Raw genomic sequence first — 16582 nt, 5'->3', positions numbered from 1 at the left:
AAGATAATTGATAAATTGAAAAACAAAGCAACACCTGGAGCCGATAATTTCTCAGGATCGTATCTAAAACGAATATCAAGTTTTATTACCGAACCCCTGGAATTTATATTCAATAAATGTTTGAGCAATGGATACTTTCCTAGTAAATTTAAAGAAGCAAAAATTATTCCTATACCTAAAACCGGCGATCCAAAAAAACCTGAAAATTACAGACCAATCAGCCTACTAGGTAATTTATCCAAAATACTAGAAAAGATTCTAAAATTGAGGTTAATGAGTTTTCTTGATAAGGAGAATATAATTAGTGATAACCAATATGGTTTCCAAGCCAAAAAGTCTACTAAAGATGCAGTAATTCACCTTAATAAAATTGTGTGCAACAACTTCAATAAAAATAAAAAAACTCTAGCTGTCTTTATGGACTTATTTAAGGCTTTTGACACTATCCCACACAAATTACTACTAGATAAGCTGAATAAATCTGGAATTAGAGGGTCCGTAAACAATTTATTTGCAAGCTACTTATCAAATAGAAAACAATATCTAACTTTAAATAGCCGAACTGACATTAAATTCACATCCGATTTTGGACTGCCTCAAGGATCAGTTCTATCACCGATTTTATTACTAATCTATGTTAATGATATGCTCAACCTAAACCTTGGAAATTGTACTACATTGTCATTTGCTGATGATACAACACTCATTTTTAGAGGGAGTAGCTGGGAGGAAACGTTCAGTAACGCGAACAATAATTTAAAAATAGTTCAGAAATGGCTTAAGGATCATGTTCTCACCCTCAATACTGAAAAAACAAAATACATAACCTTTTCACCTAATATTATCGGACAACCACCAATAACTATGAATTTGAATATGAATGCAAACTGTATAAAAATGGTAAATGAGGGACAGGAGATAAAAACACTGGAAAGAGTACAAACTATGAAATACTTAGGAATAGTAGTTGACCAGCACCTTAAGTGGAACAAACACATAGAATATTTATGCTCGAAGTTAAAGTATTTGATCCATATCTTCTACAAAATAAATAGAATAAGAAATATAGATATCACTAGGAAAATTTATTTCGCATATGCACATTCATTATTCCAATATATTATAGAGGTGTGGGGTGCTGCATTCGATTCTCATGTAAAAAAGTTTTTTATCTTACAAAAGCACATGATTAGAGCGGCCCTGGGAAGACCTCGAATTTACTCAAGTAGAGAAATTTTCCTAGAATTAAAGGTTCCAACTCTAAGACAGACTTACATTAAAAGTGTAATTCTGTACTTGAATAAACATAACCATTTATTTACCACTCACACAACTCCCTACAAAATTCGAGCAAATAACACAAATAGATTTAATATACACTTCACAAAACTCACTATATGCAGACATCAACTTCCGTACTATTGTAATTACTTAATCAACAAAATACCAATAGGCTTTGTTTACAGAAATATAACCAAATCATTACTCTCAGATATACAGATTTGGGTTGATAGGAACATTTTCTTTAGGCTGACTTAGACCTGTAAACTAAGTTTTGTTTCAGTTGGACGACCGTTACCATGTCTCTGATTTTGCTTTTTTGTCATATTCATAATGATCGAATAGCTTGGATCTTCATCATCTCTTTTCTTGCCTTTCTCAGTACCGAGAAATCTTTTGTCACCATTTATTTCCATCTAACAATCTTTCACATCTGCATCTATTGCTGATTTTCCCCCTTTTCATTTTTTCTTCTTTCGTTCGCCTTTTCTTTTAATCTATTAAGCGTTAACCTACATGGAAAGTTATAATTTTCTTTCTCTTCAATATCTTTCTTCTCTGACCTTGCTTACTGATAGGATTTTTCTTTCGCATTATTATTATTATCTTTCATATATATAAATAGATATATTATACGTATTATTATTTTATTTTAGGCTACTTCTTGTACTGTTACTCATTCCCCACACACAGATCCGTCTATGTGGGGAAAATATTCACAAATCTGTTTTTAAATATGTTGTCTATGTATCTTGTGCTTTGTATTGTGAATTGAAATTGAATAAATTGAATTGAATTGAAATGACTGAAACTGTCCGGCCCTAGAACGATCACATGACAACCATCCCCCACCCATCCCACAAATACAAACCTTTAAACCTGTTATAGAACGAAGTGTATATATATATATATATATATACATATATATATATATATATATATATATGTTATTTCAGTTATCATGTTATTTCAATTATCCACTGCATACTGCTGTATATTACTGAAAGTTGATCACCCTGATCTACTTTCAGCCTACTTCATTTTATTAATAAATTATTTTATCTTATCTACCTATATAATTATTTTACTTTATCAATTTTCTGTTTTTTTTTCTCTTAAATATTCATATTGATTAAAACTTTCACAATATTTCCATTAATAAATAAATCCTTAGTTTAAATAATGAAATTAACGTTTTGGTAGAGAGTTAGTGGGGAGGATATTTTTAATATTCTTTCCGAAGAATGGACATTGATATGTCCAAAGCTCCGCCAATTTATGTAGATGCATAACAATATAATTATTATCTATAGTTATTATATTACAAATTGCTTTTTCATATCATATATAGTTCAATAATTATTTTCTTAGTCTATATCATGTAAATTCATCTATAATTTTGCTGTATTGTAAGCTATTGTATATAAGTGTATAAGACAGTATATATTGTAATCTACATAAATAAAGTACTCAATCAATCAATCAATCAATCTCTCTCTCTCTCTCTCTCTCTCTCTCTCTCTCTCTCTCTCTCTCTCTCTCTCTCTCTCTCTCTCTCTCTCTCTCTCTCTCTCTCTCTCTCTCTCTCTCTCTCTCTCTGGGGATGCCTCTTCACGGTGGCGTGAAGTGAACAGAGGAGTTCCTCAGGGTTCGGTATTGGGTCCTCTATTGTTCAGCATTTACATAAATGACGTGACAAGCACTCTACTTACGACCAGACATCACCTGTATGCAGACGATTTACAAATATACCGACACTGCAAGAAAAATGACTTTGGCGTCACAGTTGATGAGGTCAATGCTGACTTGACTCGTTTGGTACAGTGGACTGAGAATAATGGACTAAAAATTAACGAGACAAAATCGAAATCTATAGTGATAGGTTACTCAAGACTTTTAAACACAATTGACATATCTAACGGACCATACATAACATTGAATAACATACAATTGGAATACAGTTCTGACGTGGAAAATTTGGGACTGACAATGACAAGGACTCTTGACTGGACCAGCCACGTGACTCAGACTTGTAACAGGGTCATTGGGGGGATCATGACATTGAAGAGGATCTCTGACTTCATTCCCTTTCCTACAAAGGTTATGCTGGTCAAGACTCTAATTTTCCCAATCTTCAACTACTGTGACATTGTGACTCTTGACATGACAGTTCAACTTTTGCAGAGGATGCAGCGTGCACATAATTATTGTGTTCGCTTTATCTTCAACCTGAGGCGTGACGACCATGTGACCGAATACTTTAACAGACTTGAACTCATGAAGCTGCGTGAGAGTAGATCACATCATGCTTTGTGCTTCCTGCATAAGATATTGAAAACCAAAACGCCTAAGTATCTGGCAGTGGAGTACCGTTACTTGGGTGATTTTGGCCGTGGAGGAACGCGGCATGGATCCCATCTGCTGGCTGTCCCAACACATAGGACTGTTATGTTCAATAAGTCGTTCCTTGTGACAGCCTGTAGTTTATGGAATTCTTTGCCTGCTGAGCTGAAGCTAGTTGAGGGACGTCGCCGGTTCGGCGCGGCTGTCTTGCGGTGGATCAGAGGTGGTGGACTCGGCTGGAATGCTCCCTAACCCGTAATTCAAGTCTATATAGTGTATATATATGTGTGTGTGTGTGTATGTGTGGTTCCTCTCTTTCTTCCTTCTTTCTCTCTTCCTTTTCTTTTCTTTCTTCTCCCTTCTTCCCTTTCTTCTACCGGAATAATCTATGGATTTGGACTGAAAATTCTCAACTGTATTCACTTTTCTCTTCTTCCTTTCTGCATAACCACCTTTACGTACTCAAATTCGAAAGGAGTTCGAGTTTTCTCTTTTTTTTATTTTTATTATATTTATATATAATTATAAATAATTATAATATAATAAAAAATTAAATATAGTTATTATATTTATATATATTTTTTCTTGTAAATTTTCTAAGTTATTGTTTTCTTTTACTTTAGTTCATTGTTTATGATGTTGTTTTAGTTGTAACTTAGAATTGTTTGGAGGGTTAAGTGTAAGAGAGGGCCGGCTGCGCCCTAACTTCGCCCTCCTAGGTTTTTAATAAAGGCAGCGATTCAATTCAATTCAATTCAATTCAATTCTCTCTCTCTCTGACGGATGTGAATTCAGTAGGCTTTTTGAGGTGCGCTGAAGTGCAGTTTCATTATCAGATCTTTCAACTAGGGTTGCCACCCATACTATATAATAAAGTATTGTACTTTATTTGTAAGTCTTGTACTTTATACTTTATGAGCAAGATAAAGTACGCAAAAGTACTTTATTTTGCTCAATAAAGTTCTATATAAGTATGAGGAAATCAAAACATTTTAGGTAAGTAGAGTGGCGGAGACTGTCAGATTTTAACTAAATATTGGCTACATTTTTTCAGTGCATGTGATGCTGATGAGTTCAAGAATTTGTATAAAGTGGTTTCATATTTACTCTCTATCCCTGCCACTTCAGCATTTGTGGAAATGGTTTATTCGGTGATGAATAATAAGTGGAGAGATGAGAGGAGCGAAGCATATTTGAATCTCATAAGAAATAATGAACTAATGATTTATTTCAATTTGAATGTTGATTGCAAAGATTCTTTGCAACTCTTCACCAGTAACAATTATTTATTGGTGATGGCCAAAATCAATAAGAAAAATATTTCCAAGAATAACTAATTGATTTTTTATTGAATTTAAAATTCATTATTAAACTCATTTTGTATTCCTTTATATTCATGTATTGTATTTTAATATCCATTCAAAATTACTTAATTGGCATGGGTTACTTACAAAGTTATTAAAAACATAAAGCACCCTTTATTTATTTTTTCCAGGAGCACATTCAAACTCTAAAATAAAAAAAAATAATACTCAATAATCAGCCTTGTGGAGCACTTGATAGAAGATAACCATAAATATATTGATATGAATGCTAATATGAAGATTTTAAACGTTGGAAGCAAAAGCAGTAAATTAAAATAATTTAAAAGAAGATTTCATATCTACACTACAGCAAAATTAAACAGCAATAGACTAATAAATATCATTCAATTCGATTTAGATAATCCCATTTTTGATAAAATTATGCAAACCAAGAAATAGAACATAATATGGAGGATAGGCTTTTTGGGGAAACACTGGTATTATTATTGTACAGTACTAGTACTTTCTTGCTATAGGTTCAACCAAATTCTTCATAGAAAAAGAATTCTTCATTAATAACATTAAAGTACTCACAGAGTTTTTATTTTAAAACATATATTATATGTTTTACTTTTCTTCTTCATCTCTTCTCTCTGTCCCCTTATTTCTCTTTATTCTCTCATTCTCCTGGACCTAGCACACTAGCAATAAAATTAATCAATCAATCACTCTCTCTTTCTCACACAGACACACACCAAATCTTAATTCACACAGCGTAGCAGTAGATAGAGAATTGAACCTTTATACTTAATACTGTAAAGCCTCAACCAGCTCTCAATAAGTACGGTATACAACTCTTTACATCTTATGTAAGATAGTATTTAAAAAACTATGACAATTCATTGATTGAAGAAGATTGTCATACTCAATATTATCCTGTAAAAATAGAGACAAAAAAATTATGATTCAATTTCAGCTTCCTCAATAAAATTTCACACAAGTTGACAAAAATAATATAAAAATAAGTTCATTTTTATTTTCGACTATTTTAGAGTTCCCGCGAACTATTTTACTAATTCGAGGGCGCTGAATTCGAATCTGAAAACAAAATTTTGCTATATCGATTTATAGGCGATTTCGATTTTTGGTAACTACACGGGCCAGGCCGGGAGAGCCTACACACTCACGGATTTCGCCCGAGCCGCGCCAGTAGCTCTGGACGGATTTGGCCTGGCTCGGCTCGCAATAAAATCGCCTACACACTCACGGATTTCTCCCGAGCCGAGCCAAGACAGGACAAATCAGCGAGCCAAATCCGTAGGTGTGTAGGGCCTTTAACAGTACATTGAACAGGTAGGGAGAGAGCACATCCCCCAAGCTCAAGCCCATCCTCATCCTGAATTCCCCTGACACTAAGTTTCCCAACCTTACACAAACTCTGCAATTTTTATAGAAACTTTTTATGCCTTCTATGAAATTCCTTGATACCTCTTTACCTTCTACTTCTTTTTTAACAGTATTTTAAATTAAAGGAAATTATTAGTTATTTGTGCATCTAGGGACTAAAGTGCAACTTTTTCTCCCTGAGGGAAACTGTTGTCGCCCGATGGCGTAGCCGAGGGCGACAATTTCCCTGAGGGAGAATAAGTACTTTAGTCCCGTGATGCACACAACATTTTTCCTCCACCTACACCAATACCTATAACAATGAATAATTTTACTACATCTTCACGCTTTCACACTATTTTTTTAAAAACAAAATTTAGCTCACCTCTGATAATAATTTGTTGATAGTTGCTAGTTGATAGTTGATAGTTGATAGTTTATAGTTTCCTTATGAGTCACAAAATTCCATGTCGCGTATTAACTATTATATATAGATAGTTTATAGTTTATAGTATAGATGATGATTGTTGATAGAGATGATTGTTGATAGTGTAAAAGCCTACTTCTGATAGTAATTGTTTATTGTTATTGTGCACCCATCACAATTTTGAAAGACCGTGTTCGGGGTTGATAGAACAGAACTGGATTGAAACTGGTGCGTTGCAGCCACTGGCATAGGCCTAGTTGAAGTGTGATCAACATCGCTGGAACTGGATTGAAGCTGGTGTGTTGTGGCCACTGGCATAGGCCTAGTTGAAGTTTCATCAACATCGCTGGAACTGGATTGAAACTGGTGTGTTGTGGCCACTGGCATAGGCCTAGTTGAAGTTTCATCAACATCGCTGGAACTGGATTGAAACTGGTGCGTAGCAGCCACTGGCATAGGCCTAGTTGAAGTTTCATCAACATCGCTGGAACTGGATTGAAGCTGGTGTGTTGTGGCCACTGGCATAGGCCCAGATGAAGTGTGATTTAAATCAATGTTGCTTGTTGTTTGGTTCAAAATCCTGTTTGCTGTTTGTATTTTATTTCCAATTGATTCTTCAATATAGCCTTCGGCGACAGTAGTACTCTTCCATCCGCCATGTCTTTTAAGCTGGGTCATTGTTCCTCCAGCATTAACCAGCAAAGTAGCTGAAGTCCGCCTTAGAGCGTGTCCAGTATACAAGTTAGGATTGGGAAGTTGTAAGTATTGTGCAATACTCATGGGTATTTTTCCCAGGGAATTTTTCCCCATGGCTTGATTGTAGCATCTCCCATTTTTAAAACTTAAAAATAGCCGGGGTGATTTTGTTGTCTTTGGTCTTAAATTTAAATACTTTCTGAAATAATATAAGTAGTCTATGTCTCGTTGTGTGCCATTGATCACAGTGAAAACACGTCCCTTGTTGGTTTTAGAATCAGGTACATTAACTATGAGAATTGAATCTTTGTCCTCAATGTCACTAACAGTCATATTGCACAATTCACCCATTCGGCAAGCTCCACAAATACCAAAAATCAAGGCTACTTTTTTCAATAAGTATTGTTCATCTGGAGCATTTAACAGGAATTTATTTACCTCCTCTTTGGTGAATGTTTTAGACTTCTTAGGTTGATAGCCTACATTTTTCTTTTTCAGAAAAGCACCCACTTTCGTAAAATTACTGATGTCTATGTTGTGTTTCACAATAATTGTTGCTTTCAACATTGAATAAATGGTCCATAAATAACTTGGGCTACATACCTGTGCTTGTTGTGAGAGGTAAACAAGGATTACGTTTTCTGAAATTCTTACTGTTCCACCACAATTCTTCTTGCACCATTCAACGAATAAATCATATCGCTTGATGTATAGTTCCTTTGATTTTTCCGGAAGCAAATTTTCAGTTACATTTTCAGCTTCGTGTCGAATGTTCGGCGGAGTTAGAACAAACTCCTCATCACTCTCACTTTCCATTTTATAAAAACGAAAATAACTTCTACAATACCGGTAGCGGATTTCGAAGATCTTAGTAGGTAACCAAGAAAAAACATAACCTGCAATCTTGTTTTCTGTGCAGACACGCTCAGTCGTCTCTGTTAAAGTGGGTTTTCGTTTATGCGTAAATGCCGTCGTCGACCATGACAGGGAGAGAATCTCAGATTGGGTAGATTTCAATCTGTCTACATAACTTAAAAGATTATGTTAAATTATGTTTTAATGGAGCAGGTTGAGCTTATACTTTTTTATACTTTTAAATGGCAATATTTTGATATTATTGAAAATGTTTATTTCTTTATTAATAAAGACAAATAATGAAAAAGTTATTTAATCAGCTGTTTTAGCACACTTGAAATTTGGACAATATGAATGTCAACAATGCTTGCCGTCGTCGACTGCGGAAAAGTTCGCATAAACGAAAACGTACCTTTAGATGAACGCTCTCGTAGAGATGCCGATGACGTTAGAGGTGTGTACTTTTTCATATCCACCAACGGTTGAACATAACCTAACAATCGAAATAGAGCTACTTATTTCCTAGAGCTAAAATATTCCAAAGATCGAAATAGAGCTCTTTTACTTTTCCTCTACCGACCACGACAGTGTTGCCACATTCCTCATTCTTCAATCGCGGCGTTGTCGGACTTCTTCCCATGTTAATCTTATGGGTTTATTTTTACTCCCTTGGGAGTAAAAGTGATCACTTTTCCCGCTGGGAATTATTTTTAGTCCCATGGGAGGAAAAGTAGTACTTTAGTATTCGACTGCAGGTTTACAGAGCAATAATATGGTCTTCTATAAGTAGGCCTATCTCTCGGTAACGGTCAAGGTCGAACAAAGTTCAAAAGAAAGCAAGAATGGTTCGACAATGATTGTTGGAGAGCCCGAAACAAAGTGTTATCTCTTTTGAGATTGTATAGGCGTATCAATAATGATTGTGCGAGAGAAATGCATATATGTGTGTATATATGTGTATATATATATATATATATATATATATATATATATATATAGTACAGTAGACAGTAGTACTCTTCCATCCGCCATGTCTTTTAAGCTGGGTCATTGTTCCTCCAGCATTAACCAGCAAAGTAGCTGAAGTCCGCCTTAGAGCGTGTCCAGTATACAAGTTAGGATTGGGAAGTTGTAAGTATTGTGCAATACTCATGGGTATTTTTCCCAGGGAATTTTTCCCCATGGCTTGATTGTAGCATCTCCCATTTTTAAAACTTAAAAATAGCCGGGGTGATTTTGTTGTCTTTGGTCTTAAATTTAAATACTTTCTGAAATAATATAAGTAGTCTATGTCTCGTTGTGTGCCATTGATCACAGTGAAAACACGTCCCTTGTTGGTTTTAGAATCAGGTACATTAACTATGAGAATTGAATCTTTGTCCTCAATGTCACTAACAGTCATATTGCACAATTCACCCATTCGGCAAGCTCCACAAATACCAAAAATCAAGGCTACTTTTTTCAATAAGTATTGTTCATCTGGAGCATTTAACAGGAATTTATTTACCTCCTCTTTGGTGAATGTTTTAGACTTCTTAGGTTGATAGCCTACATTTTTCTTTTTCAGAAAAGCACCCACTTTCGTAAAATTACTGATGTCTATGTTGTGTTTCACAATAATTGTTGCTTTCAACATTGAATAAATGGTCCATAAATAACTTGGGCTACATACCTGTGCTTGTTGTGAGAGGTAAACAAGGATTACGTTTTCTGAAATTCTTACTGTTCCACCACAATTCTTCTTGCACCATTCAACGAATAAATCATATCGCTTGATGTATAGTTCCTTTGATTTTTCCGGAAGCAAATTTTCAGTTACATTTTCAGCTTCGTGTCGAATGTTCGGCGGAGTTAGAACAAACTCCTCATCACTCTCACTTTCCATTTTATAAAAACGAAAATAACTTCTACAATACCGGTAGCGGATTTCGAAGATCTTAGTAGGTAACCAAGAAAAAACATAACCTGCAATCTTGTTTTCTGTGCAGACACGCTCAGTCGTCTCTGTTAAAGTGGGTTTTCGTTTATGCGTAAATGCCGTCGTCGACCATGACAGGGAGAGAATCTCAGATTGGGTAGATTTCAATCTGTCTACATAACTTAAAAGATTATGTTAAATTATGTTTTAATGGAGCAGGTTGAGCTTATACTTTTTTATACTTTTAAATGGCAATATTTTGATATTATTGAAAATGTTTATTTCTTTATTAATAAAGACAAATAATGAAAAAGTTATTTAATCAGCTGTTTTAGCACACTTGAAATTTGAACAATATGAATGTCAACAATGCTTGCCGTCGTCGACTGCGGAAAAGTTCGCATAAACGAAAACGTACCTTTAGATGAACGCTCTCGTAGAGATGTCGATGACGTTAGAGGTGTGTACTTTTTCATATCCACCAACGGTTGAACATAACCTAACAATCGAAATAGAGCTACTTATTTCCTAGAGCTAAAATATTCCAAAGATCGAAATAGAGCTCTTTTACTTTTCCTCTACCGACCACGACAGTGTTGCCACATTCCTCATTCTTCAATCGCGGCGTTGTCGGACTTCTTCCCATGTTAATCTTATGGGTTTATTTTTACTCCCTTGGGAGTAAAAGTGATCACTTTTCCCGCTGAGAATTATTTTTAGTCCCATGGGAGGAAAAGTAGTACTTTAGTATTCGATTCCAGGGTGTAAAATGAGACTTTTGATAGTAGGTGGAGGAAAAGATAATTTTATTCTGAGAAAAATGCCCAGTTACTTTTTTTACTAAAACGCACCCAAACCTTATAGTTCTGACATGTTATTGATCAAAGCAGAGAAATTTTCAAAAGTATTATTTTTTTATCTGTTCTGTCTCCTATAATTCCTCATTTATGAAGTTTGGGTGAGTTTTAGACAAAAGTGTAACTAACAATTTTCTATTGAGAATTACATTATCTACTCTGATTTAAAAAACCATTTAACAATAATCATCTTGGTTTTGTACCTTTTAGATTGGAAAATTACGCTTCTTAGCATATTTTCCCCCATTATCTCAACAATCATTGAAGTTACATACTTCTAATTAGTTTTATTCGATTCCTCAGCTGATTTCACATGAGAATTAAACATCTTATAAAGCCGCCACAAATTTATGAAATTTAAAACTTCAAGAAAACTGTGCAATCCTCCGTCTTCAGTATCTCGGCAACAAAACATTTTAGGACCCATATTTACAGGACCGATTTTGTTCATTTTGATGTCAGGAAACCATTCACGGATTTTAAATGAAATTTTACCGATTTAAGAGTGAATTGGAAGTGATTTAATCTGGAAAAGATCTCCACACTACTGCGGGATTAAAATTTACTGCGTACCAAGTCTGAGCTTGCTTTTCAACTATGGAGTTTTGTTTTAATAAGTAATAATGTGATTAAGTAAATAATGTGAAAAAATCTAGAATATTTGAAATATTTATGTAACTTACAGTAGTCTTTTTATGAACTCGATTGGATCTTATTATATTGTTTCAGAATAATTTACCTTCATTATATCCAGTTTTATTCATATATACAGTAAAACGTGTATACTGCAGGTTTACAGAGCAATAATATGGTCTTCTATAAGTAGGCCTATCTCTCGGTAACGGTCAAGGTCGAACAAAGTTCAAAAGAAAGCAAGAATGGTTCGACAATGATTGTTGGAGAGCCCGAAACAAAGTGTTATCTCTTTTGAGATTGTATAGGCGTATCAATAATGATTGTGCGAGAGAAATGCATATATGTGTGTATATATGTGTATATGTATATATATATATATATATATATATATATATATATTATATATATATATATCTACACTATCTCGTCTGCCTCAAACTCCAAAGTCGTTTGGCAGGCTATGAATAAATTAAAAAGATGACCTAGAATAGTAAATAACTCTATAAGTCCTCAGGATTGGATGAACTATTTCAGAGACCTTCTTAACCCTGAATTATTTGCGCTACCACGCTCATACGCAGAACATTACATTGTACATAATCGCTTAGACTCAGATTTTATTATGGAAGAGCTGAAAAATGTATTGAGATCAGTTAAAGATAATAAAGCTCCAGGAGAAGATCAAATACCATTCGAGTATTATAAAAATGCTCCAAACGTCATGTTACATAAATTACTAGAGTTATTCAATATGATTTTCACATTGGGCAGAGTACCAAGTAGTTTCAAGTTCTCCATAATTTTTCCGTTGTTCAAAAAAGGTGCTAGCGATGAAGTGAGCAACTACAGAGGAATTAGTTTTCTTACAACTTTTTTTAAGATTTTCGCGGGTTTGATATTGAATAGACTCAATCAGTGGGTCGAAGAAAACAAGATTCTAAATGAGTTTCAGACGGGATTCCGTAAAGGCTACTCAACAATGGATAATATATTTTCATTGACATCTATCGCGAGTCTAAGATTAGCTAAAAAAAAGAGGTAAATTGTATTGTTTCTTCGTCGATTACTCAGCGGCTTTCGATTCTATTGATAGGAAAGCATTATTTTATAAACTAAGTTGTTTAGGATTATCAGCTAAAATGTTGAATATTATTAAAGCATTAAATGATAATTCAAGTACTTCAGCTGGCGTCTGGTGCTCTGAGGGGCTGACTCAAAGTTTTGAGACTAGGTCAGGCTTAAGACAGGGTTGTTTATTGAGCCCGTTGCTTTTTTCACTTTTTATGAATGAAGTACTTCAGCTGGCGTCTGGTGCTCTGAGGGGCTGACTCAAAGTTTGAGACTAGGTCAGGCTTAAGACAGGGTTGTTTATTGAGCCCGTTGCTTTTTTCACTTTTTATGAATGACTTGCATGATGCGCTGGGGGGAGGGTTGTTAATCGCAGGTATGAAGATTGAACGAGTGTTGCTATATGCGGATGATATTGCCATATTATCGGATTCTCCAACTGGCCTCCAATATATTATAAAGAATCTGGAACGATATTGCGAAATGTGGAACTTGAAGGTCAATCTGAATAAATAAAAAATAATGGTTTTCAGAAACAAAGGAAAATTGAGCAGGTACGAAAAATGGTTCTACAAGGGAGAGAGAATCGAATGCGTGAAGGAATATAAATATTTGGGGGTAGTTCTGACACCCACCCTTAGTTTTGGAAAGCATCTGAGTGATAAACTGTCTAAAGCAAAATTAGGTTTGAATCTGGCTTGGGGAGGAATGCTGAATGGTAATGGGGTCGACTTTTCTTCTAAATATAAATTGTTTAAGGCATGCGCTAGGACAGTCTTATGTTATGGGGCTCAAATATGGGGTTGTAAACAGTACGAAAATATTGAAAAACTGCAGCGCTTCTTCATCAAAAAAGTGTTTGCTCTACCCATAAATACGCCCAATTATGTGCTCTTCATCGAAACAGGACTAACTCCTCTCTTTGAATACTGCCTCAGGTTGCATTTTAATTACATTTCACAAATCATGAAAATGGAAGATGAAAGACTACCAAAAATTTTAGCTCAGCAAGTAATAAGAGATAAGTGCTTTTGGTTCAGGGAGTGGAAGGTCGTTTGTGATAGGGTAAAATTTTTGGTAGTCTTTCATCTTCCATTTTCATGATTTGTGAAATGTAATTAATCTTTAAATGATAATCTATCTTTCTAAATGGAATATTAATCTTTCTTTGGAGAATGTGATAAGTTGGAGGGAGTCTTTCCAAAGCATACTGTCTGTTCTGCAAATGTTTCACAGAAATAAATTTATAGGTGAAGCACGAGCGGGACGGTTTCATGCGTTGTACAGGACTCTCGATTTTGAGCTGAGTGACAAGAAATACATTGGAAAGGACACCCAAATGTGGGTTATGAGGTGGATTTTCAAGGCAAGGGGTGAGCTAATCCATTTGAACTATAAACCTTGGGTAGCTAATGAGAACTTTGCTCGATGTGCAATCTGAAGGAGGCTGAGGATGTATTCCATTTCATTGCTCGATGCCCTTGTTTGAAGGAATGGAGGAAGAAATGGTTTGGTGTTGTTGAACAATCAAGGGAAGAGTTTACTATGTACATGAACGGCAAAGATTGGAAGAAACTAGCCTCTTACTGTAGAGAAGCCTGGAATTACAGACATGTTCTCACCCAGGAATTTAATTGGTAGAGCTATCATTGGCTACTTTGTCGAGGCACTCACTACTTGATTTTTGGTATCACTTGTAGTTGTTATTTTCTGCTCTCTTCAACATTCTGTTTATTTTAGATCAAGCCTTGTTTTTTTATTTTTGAGTTGGTTTCAATTTGAGGATCCAACCTTTCTCATTGTATATTCACTCACGTTACTGACTAGATCATTACACTATACATTATATTGCTTACTGTGTTACTACTTGATTCATCATTATTTCGTATAATTTCTGTATTTTACTATACACTTGGATCATATTTATTTATTTTCCACAATCGCATGTTTTTCGACTTTCCGGCTGGCGATCGTGTGATGCCGTAAATGTGTGTTTAATTATTGTGTATTCATAGTTTAATGGAGAATAAAAGCAGTTTTCTATTCTATTCTATTCTATATAGTCTTCTATATTATGGAGAAGAGTTGGGACTGAGGATAGTGATCACATTGCAAATAATTGGCAGATATTCAACGAATCTTCTTACCAAACCTTGGAAGTAGATCGATAATCATCGGATTACATGTTGTGCTATCATCAGCAAGAATCCAATGCAAATTTGGCACATGCATTAATGTTTGACCAAGACGGGTCAGTTCAGCCACTTGTTCTCTTCTAGGGTAAGTCGGAGTTATGAAATAAATAACTGGTAAATCGTTTTTTACCAGTCCAGATCTAGTGTCCTGGAACATTAAAAAACAAAAGTAGTATTAAGTAAACAGTTTCGAATATAATCAGAATATAATCGACCTGTGGTGGGGGTGGAGCTTGTACTGCTCGAAGCCTTTAGTTTCAAGTCTGCATCATGAGTTGAACGGGATAGCATCGAGGATTCAATCAACGTTCGGTAATCGCTATTTCATAGCATTTCAACATTCCTGTCAACAATTATTTAAGCATATGCGATTTTTTCTATGGGGTTGCCTCAAACATAACTGCCCTTGTCAGCTGAATTGCAAGATACGTATAATTTGAGGAAAGTGGTGATAATTCCTGTACTTTTGCCTGCTAATGGACTGTACACAAAACAATGAAGACAAACAAAGTGAGTTGGGAAACTAGCATATGAGAATTATGCAAAAGGCAGCACTAATATTGTACGAAAGTTTCTAAGCCTCTGATTTAGAGAAGAGTGAATGAGTCTCTCCTTTGATAATAAATAAAATTCAATTTTATTTGTTCTTTGTATGAGTTCATGCATAAATATAAAATAACAAAAATAAAATTAATAATACAAAATAGCTTAAAGCTCACAAGACTGATGTCAGATCGTGAGTTTGTTCTACATTGTTAACATTATAATAGTCCAGAAAAAAGGAATTGAATGAGTATTTTTAAGACAGTTGAAAATATTTAAATATGAATTTAATTTTCGATTTGTGTTACGGTACATACATTGAATGAAACAACGCAAGGTATATCTCTTTGTTGACTGGTGAATCTTTTCATTTCTCTTCCTTGTGAGCTCCAAGTGAGATAGCACACCAATACCATTGTCACTAGACCGCCAAAAAACATGTTCATAGGTTGTAGCATTATACATCGCATTGGATAAGATGTCAGGGAAGACAAGGAAGACCATTGATAACTGAAAAATGAATGAATTTATCGAATACATTTGAAATATATCAAAGACACTGATCACAAATACACGAATATCCAAGAAACAGATAAACTGAAATAAAAAATTCACAATCAAAGTAATGTCAGTAGCCTATTCTTCTTACTAGAGGCGAAAAATCTGAATCTTAAACGGTTATTTAAAATTAAATCGCAGCGTAGAATGAGAGGTTAAAATAGCAAACGCAGATTATCAAAAAAGATTAGTTTTCAGCAGAAACCGTCACAAATTTATGAACTTTACACAAATGTGTAAACGGTACATAACATAGTTAAATCACAGTAACATTACAGTCTGTGATTTTATGCAGTCTGAAATGGTAAATTTATTTGCTTTTTTAAAGCAGGCCAAATTTTTATTAGTGAAACTATTCAAGAATTAATAATGTTTCTTGATATAAAACACATTACTGGATGGCTAAGCCAGATAAATTCCCCTACTAAACAATAAACACAATTAAAATCAAAACAAATCTTTATTTCTCCCAAGAAAAAGCATAATTTCAATGACAAAAATGAAAAGAAAAAAGT

General features: G+C 34.6%; 1 protein-coding gene across 1 annotated transcript in view; it reads right to left on the bottom strand.

The window, feature by feature from the left end:
* LOC111049044 (galactosylgalactosylxylosylprotein 3-beta-glucuronosyltransferase S) overlaps nt 1-16172 on the bottom strand; it is a 63363-nt gene extending 47191 nt beyond the window's left edge. The window contains exons 1-2 of the mRNA XM_039443151.1: nt 15827-16172; nt 14919-15114 (exon numbers count right to left, since the gene is read on the bottom strand). Coding sequence (XP_039299085.1) covers nt 14919-15114; nt 15827-15979 — 349 coding nt within the window. The 5' untranslated portion in view covers nt 15980-16172. The remainder of the gene's footprint in view (nt 1-14918; nt 15115-15826) is intronic.
* Between the last annotated feature and the right edge of the window lie 410 nt (nt 16173-16582).

Source organism: Nilaparvata lugens, chromosome X, assembly GCF_014356525.2.
Source record: "Nilaparvata lugens isolate BPH chromosome X, ASM1435652v1, whole genome shotgun sequence".
Lineage (NCBI taxonomy): Eukaryota > Metazoa > Arthropoda > Insecta > Hemiptera > Delphacidae > Nilaparvata > Nilaparvata lugens.
This window is presented reverse-complemented; position numbering and strand designations above follow the sequence as displayed.